Source organism: Mobula birostris, chromosome 4 (assembly GCF_030028105.1).
Source record: "Mobula birostris isolate sMobBir1 chromosome 4, sMobBir1.hap1, whole genome shotgun sequence".
In the NCBI taxonomy this organism is placed as follows: Eukaryota; Metazoa; Chordata; class Chondrichthyes; order Myliobatiformes; family Myliobatidae; genus Mobula; species Mobula birostris.
Genome location: NC_092373.1, coordinates 127,256,348 through 127,263,989, shown reverse-complemented (window position 1 = coordinate 127,263,989; position 7,642 = coordinate 127,256,348). Strand labels below are relative to the sequence as shown.

The 7,642-nt window shown below is 40.0% G+C and overlaps 1 protein-coding gene across 1 annotated transcript in view; it reads left to right on the top strand.

Moving 5' to 3' along the window:
* The first annotated feature begins 2,158 nt into the window (after window positions 1–2,158).
* The window catches only part of LOC140196018 (uncharacterized), a 119,422-nt gene continuing 113,938 nt past the window's right edge, over window positions 2,159–7,642 (top strand). Inside the window, exon 1 of the mRNA XM_072254717.1 lies at window positions 2,159–2,276. Within this exon, the coding sequence (XP_072110818.1) occupies window positions 2,237–2,276 (40 nt within the window). The 5' untranslated portion in view covers window positions 2,159–2,236. The remainder of the gene's footprint in view (window positions 2,277–7,642) is intronic.

The following is a 7,642-nucleotide window of genomic DNA, read 5'->3' as shown; positions in this document are numbered from 1 at the left end:
ACCATCGCCTTTTCTCATTTTTTGTCATCTCTGCCTCAGCTATTCTTGAGATGAGGTTTTCCACTCCTGGTTATCTGAGATGTCCTACTTTTTCAGAAACCATGACTTCCCATACTGTGATTGATGGAACCCTCATCCACATTTCCATTGCCCAGACTTCTGTACTTCTTCTGCCTACCCTTAGACAGAACAGAGACCAAGGTCTTAAACAGCCCTTCCAGGTGAGACAGAGATTCACATGTACTTCCTCTTACCCAGTCTACTGCATTCAGTACTCTAAATGTCACTTCCCCTACATTGTTCAGACCAGGAGCAGGCTAGGTGGCTGGTTCATAGGACACCTGCAATCTCTCTGTCTAGATCTCCCAGTTGCTAGTCATTTTAATTTCCCATTCCATTACCACACTGACCTCATTTTCTACCAGGGTGCCCACACACCCTTCTTTCAAAAGACATCCTCCCTAGCCCCCATCACCAAGTCTCTTTCTCCTCCACCATCAACTTCATCATCAACACCTACATACTCCCCCTACTGGGTCCTCTGTCCGCTCATCCTACTTTTACTATCTGCTCAATGTCCTCCCCTTGTGTCGTTTCACTCATCACCTTCCCTTCTCATCAGATTCCATCATCCACTGCCCTTTGTTGCCTCCACCTCTCGCCTTGCAGTCTGTGTCACTATCTCCACTTTCCACTCCTCCGCCTGACTCCATCTGACAGTCTACCATTCCTCACTTGGATTCAGCTGACAGGTATTACCCAACCTCTCGTCCCTCTCTCCTTCAAACTGTCCATATCTCCTCTACTTGTCTCTTTGCCTCACTATAAACCTCAGCATGATCTTGTAGCTGATTGTTTACTAGCAGTAACACTTTCTTCTTCATTTTTATTGTTTTAACTCATTCTACCTCAATGTACCATGTAATTATCTGATGTGTATGAAATGTGCAGAACAAGCCTTTCACTGTGTCATGGTACATATGACAATAATAAAGCAATATCAGTTCCAATTCCAATACCAAAACAGTTTCAGTCTAGTTGAAGTGCCTCAGCCCAATCATTGCCTGCCCATTTTCCTCCACAGATGCTGTCCAGCCATTGCATTCCCCCAGAGAATGTTTTTGATTCTGGCAGTCTCCTTTAACTCTAAAATAAAACCATTTGCAAACATGGTGCCAACCTCACATGTACCCAAGACTGGACGTTTCTCTCTCTAATGGCTGCTTTATCTCATTTTCTTACTCAAGGTTCAACACGTGCACGTCAAGTTCCAATAAATTCAAGACTTTGCAGAACTGTTGTCTGAGTTCCAAAGCACTTCCATTCCACTCATGTATCCCTGCACTTGACATGTATTGGTTAAGAAAGGCTTCAGTTTGAAATTGTTTATAAATTCTTCCATGGGTTTCCCCTCTCCTCCTCTCCCCTCCCCTCATTTCTAGTCCTTCTAGTTCTACACCTGTCTAAAATATCTACACTCATCCAGCTTTGCCTTCTTGATTATTTCTGAATTTAGTAGCTCCACAATGGTGGGCAAGCCTTCAGCCTGGGTATTCATCTCAAACCTTTCATCCTCTCTATCTCTCTTTGATGTTCTTTACAACCTAATTTATTGGTTATATATCTTAAATTCTCCCAAGATGGCATCAACCTTTTTCAGTTGTCACATTAGTATGCTTTGTTACTTTAAGGATGCTATATTAATGGAAGAAGTTCTTGTTGTTAAGTGTATGATCTTATTGTCTAATTCTGAAACTTTGCAGTTTCTGAATAGGCTGCCAGAATGATTTATATCTACGTTACAAGCAGGATGCAATAAATTGGTGTCTTGCTAATGTATAATACTCAGGGTGACACCTCAAATTGATGTTTTGGGAACTCTGTAATTATTAAAATTGCTCACTGACCGAGATGTTCACTTAATACTTTAGAAACTAAGGTACTGAATAATTTTCTGACTGGAAGGATTTTGTGTTAAAAACCTGTGTCGACAAGGCATTTAACATCCTGTTGTGGTTTTCAGCAAAAACAGCTCAAAATTAATGTCATCATTTTTGTTGTTGCATCACTCTAACTTACAGCAATGCACTGGTTGGCTATTTTAAAAAAGAAGGATGTGATGTCAGCAGGAATAGAGGGTTGGATAAAGTTACTTTATTTGAGGAGTATTAGGTGTTCTTGAAAGCCACAGTTCTTGTCCTATGACTTGGGCTAGAAACCACTGGAGAAAATAACAATGGCATATTTGGCTGTTACTTACAAACTGCTCATCATTGGTAAGCTTAAGACTTTGCCCTTTATTTTATTTTTATGTAACTTTTTTTCTTTAATGTTCCATAAAGCATATTGTACTTGTATTAATGTGTATTCTTTGCTATTTGCATGTTCTGTACTAACTTTAGATTCCAAAGTTTCCATGACTCCATACATACGTGATTTCTATCACATAGTCTCTTCTAGCACTGGAGTGACTTTGACTCCCCTTTCAGAATCTGATAATGTTATCAAGCATTATACAGGGTCTGAATAGAATTCGTTATGATTCACAACCTTGGACTTCTTACATCCATGAGTTCTTAGCTAGCATGTGAAAAAAGCATGTAGTCGGCTCATTGAACCCATTAAAAGAACTTGAATGGTGGCTGGATTGTAATCATTTTGTTCATTTTTAATGCCCTGATTTAAGACAATGAAGACCAAGCACGTAATTCAGTAGCACATGCAAGTCCAGAGAAAATTATGTTATGAAACAAGAATAATAATACTTCCCTGGGCTAATCTATCCAATACTTTGGCCAGTTTGCAGGCAATCTATGTGTGTGTCACTTAAGTTAAACTTGCTTTGTGATGAACATACTCAGAGCATCTTCAGAAGAATGATGGAGTGACTTAGTGGCAGACGGTGATTTTTATACCTCTCTGAATTTAAATCAATAATTACTAATTTTCTCTTGAATAATCAACAGCACCCATTGCATTCTCACTGGTCAATGAGGGTGGGTGGCTGGTGCCACACGATAACAATACAATATTGCATTGCATATCTGCACATCTGTGACCATTTCAGAATAATTAATGATCCTTTTTACTTGTTATGAAAGGAGTTCATTCTTAGATGCAGCTAGTACTGAAAAGAGTTTGGTGAAAATCACTGGTTATTTTTCAATTGTCAATGTGTACAATGCTATTATAGAAATTGATCTTTTATAGGCAAGACTACGAATAGGTAAGCAGAGGCCTTAGATGGACAAAAAATACCTCTACTTAAAAACAAAACTGGAAAGAGCATCATTCTGATCTTGTTGTGGAAATACTTATTTTACAGAAAGTTATATTTATTTTTGCAATAACAAGCTGGATGAAAACGTTTTTAACATTTTAGCTATATTAACATCCAAAATGCTTGTCGATATGAACTTGAAATTAATACAAAAAAATTAAACATTAACACCACTGAATAATGTTTGTCCATTTATAAAATACTAAAATTATAGTAACCAAAATCTATAATTTAATTTCAGTTGTTTTCAAATTAAGATTAATATAAATTAGGAACTAGAAAGCTCAGTTTCAAAACTAATTTTGTATTAGGCAAAATTTAAAATTAAAATTCTTAATTATTTAAAACATTTGAAATGGAACATAATATAGATATTTGAAAACATACCTCTCTTGAAATATTTCAAGTACAAATTTCAGATTTACACAGCATCAGATTGACATCTATATGAGCAAATATTTGATCTTTAGATACACTTAAAATGTTATTGAAATGTAATTAAATTGGAACTGTTTGAACTTAAAGGAAGGGTTTACAAGAATTGTATTAAGAGAGCTAAGAGGAGCTCCAAACAAAATCATAACAAATGTTCATCATTAGACAGAACTGCAAGCTATTGTAGAAATTATTCTTCTGTGACATGTCGGAGTGGCATGTGCGGAGGTTGAGGTTTCTTTTGAGTTACACATCCTGTTTATTTTCTTTATTAAAAAGAGAAACCTATTTAGACCCAGCATGTAGGAAGAGGGGGGTTGGTGTAGGGGAAGGAGAAACAGTGAATATTAATAATAGTGATGCAAGAGGAACATTGTGTGAGGCTAATGTAAATGGTTGGGTCTCTCCAGCAGCATCCAGTGGTTGAAGTAGGGCCTTAAGTAGTTTGTATTAGCTGAGAGTATGAAGTAACCATTGTTTCCATGATGAGAGTAGAAAGTCAACAAGATTCAAATATTGTTTTGTTAATTGTGTTCTGCCAAGAGATGATTATGTTGGAATCAGGTACATTAGTATTGCATTTCCTGGAATATAGAAATTTCAGGGTTGATTTGATTCAAACTTTAGATACATTGTATTGAGAAATCATTATTTCTGCTTCTTGTGAAATTTAATATGAGGTTCCTAATGTTAAGCGGGTCTTTTTGAGGTGAAGCTAAGAAACACTTCTACAAGCAAAGTCAAGTAAATCATTTCTTCAGTCTTAAAAGAGAGGTCAATGAAGTTGATTTTGTTTTTCGATCTGCAGCTTTGTCATAAGTGGACAGGCATAGGATTCTTTCCCAACTGGACACCCAATGGAATGTGTTCCCACTGATGGCATATAGATTCAGTGATCTGTACCATGGTCAGGAAAGGAGATCACCTGCAATGGAGCAAGGCAGAGGCCTTTTAATCCAAACAGCTATGATGGTCATCACTAGAGGACTGTGCATGGGTACAGTATTACCTGTTCGTACATCCTAATACAGATGGCAGCAACAGTGAAGGATATGGAGATATAAGACCTTGCAGACGGCGTATGTCATATGGCAACAAAAGATGGGAAAGATATGATAAACTACAACAATCAGAATGTCTTCTTTTCCTAGCAAAGAGTTGGACATACTGAATTTGCATTGTAGGCATTGCTATAAGGTAATACATTACTTAATGTGTATGTTTTATGCTTGGCCAGAAATAGCCTTGACCATTAACACCTTTACATAAAATTCTTCATCGCAAAGTAAGTTTCAGACCTGAGGGGAATCTTCTAACCTGAAGCTTCTTGTAAGGAGTGGTGTCGTGACTGCTCAGTGAAGGCAGAACATCATGAGCACCACCTGCACAAGTTTCTACTTCATATCCTCACTGATCGTAGCAACGAAAAGAGGTCATGCACTGAATGGTGCGGGTCCTTGGTGATGTATACTGCTTTCTTGCTGCACCTCCTTTTGAAGGGGTCCTCAGTGGTGGGGAGGGTTGTGCCTGTGGTGTTGCTGGTGGAATCTCCAACCTACGAAGCCTTTTGTGACCCTCTACATTGGAGCCTCCATATCAGGTGGTGATGCAACCAGCCAGAATGCTCTCTGACATATGCCTCTCCAAATTTGTACATTTCAAATCTCCTTAAACTCCCAAAGGTGTAGAGCCTTCCTCATAACTGTATCAATTTGTTGGGCCCTGGATAGGTCCTCAGAGATGTGATGTCCTGGAACTTGAAGCTGCTGATTTTGCAAATCTTGAGCAACACATGTGAAATGCTGAAGGAACTCAACAAATCAGGCAGCATCCACGGGAGAGGAATAAACAGTCGACATTCCTTCTGGTCTGGAAAGGAAGGGGGCATGTCAGAATAAGAAGGTGGGGGAGGGGAGGAGCACAAGCTCACAGGTGCCAGGTGAAAACAGGTAACAGAGAAGGTACATGCTCGAGGAAGAGGAGGGATGATGTTGGATATGATCAGTGGGAAAGGTAAAGGGCTGAAGAAGAAGGAATCTAATCCTCCAACCGTCATGACAGGAGTAGATCTCCTGTTGTCCTCACCTATCACCTCATGAGCCTCCATATCCAGCACATCACTCTCTGTAACTTCTGTCATCTCAAATGGGATCTTACCACTATTAAATAATCTTCCCCCACCTCCCTCTCTCCACTTTCCACAGGGATTGCACTCTCCATGACCCAATTGTCCACACCTCCCTCCCCACTGTGCTAGATGTGCCCTTATACCTCCTCCCTCACCACTATTCAGGGCCCCAAACCAGACCTTCCATGTGAGGCAGCACTTCACCTGTGAGCTTGTGGGGGTCATCTAATGTATCCAGTGCTCCCAGTGCAACTTCCTCTACATCGGCGAGACTCGACACAGAATGGGGAACTGTTTCATCGAGCCGTTTTGCTCCATTTACAGCAAAAGGTGATTGTGTGTGTGTGTGTGTGTGTGTGTGTGTGTGTGTGTGTGTTTGTGTGCGCGGTTGTGGGTGTGTGTGCATGTGCACGAATGTGTGTGAGAGAGAGCTGTATTGTCTGTAAATGAGAGAGAGAGAGAGAGAGAAAACTGCAATGTATGTGTGGGTGTGTGAGAGAGGTACCACTACTGTATCTGTGAGCGAGAGAGTGTGAGAGTGATACACACACAAAATGAACTCAGCAGCATCTATGGAAATGAATGAACAGTAAATGTTTTGGGGAGAGAGAGAGAGAGAGGAGAGAGAGAGAGAGAACCGCAATGTGGGTGTGGGTGTGTGAGAGAGGTACAACTACTATATCTGTGAGTATGAGAGAGAGAGAGAGAATGTGTAGATGTGTAGGGGTGGGGGGGAGGGTGGGGGTAGGGATGAGAAAGAACCAGACTCAGAATCATGTTTAATGTCACTGGCATATGTCATGAAATTTGTTAAATTTACGGCAGCAGTACAATGAAATACATGGCAAATCAATATAGTGAAAAAAACTGAGTTACATTAAGTATATATATATATTAAATAGTTATGTTAAATAAGTAGTACAAAGATAAAACAGAAATAAAAAAAGTAGTGAGGTAGTGTTCTTGGGTTCAATATCCATTTAGGAATCGGATGGCAGAGGGAAATTAACTGTTCCTGAATTGCTGAGAATGTGCTTCAGGCTTCTGTACCTCCTTCCCGAAAGTAAAAAAGAGAAGAGGACATGTCCTGGATGGTGGGGATCCTTAATGATGAACTATGCCTTCCTAAGGCATCACTCCTTGAAGATGTCTTGGATACTGTGGGAGCTAGTACCCATGATGGATCTGACTAGTTTTACAAACATACTTCAATCTTGTGCAGTAGCCCCCCACCCCTCCCATACCAGATTGTGACGCAACCATTCAGAATGCTCTCTGCAGTACACTTGCAGATTGTTTTAGGTGACAAACCAAATTTCTTCAAACTCCTTAGGAAATATAGCCGCTGTCTTGCTTTCTTTATAGCTGCATCAATGTGTTACATCCAGTTTAGGTTCTCAGAGATGTTGATACCCAGGAACTTGAAATTGCTCACTCTCTCATCTTCTGACCCCTCTATGAGCATTAGTTTGTGTTCCCTCATTTTACCCTTTCTGAAGTCTGCAATCAGCTCTTTGGCCTTGCTAACGTTGAGTGCAAGGTTGTTGCTGTGGCACCACTCAGCTAACTGGTATATCTTGCTCCTGTACGCACTCTCACCACCATCTATAATTCTACCAACAATGATTGTATCATCAGCAAACTTATAGATGACATTTGAGCTATGCCTAGCCATACAGTCATGGCTGTAGAGAGAGTAGAGCAGAGGGCTAAGCACTCATCCCTGTGATGCACCAGCGTTGATTGTCAGCAAAGTGGAGATGTTATTTTTAAATCGACATACATTGTGGTCTTCTGGT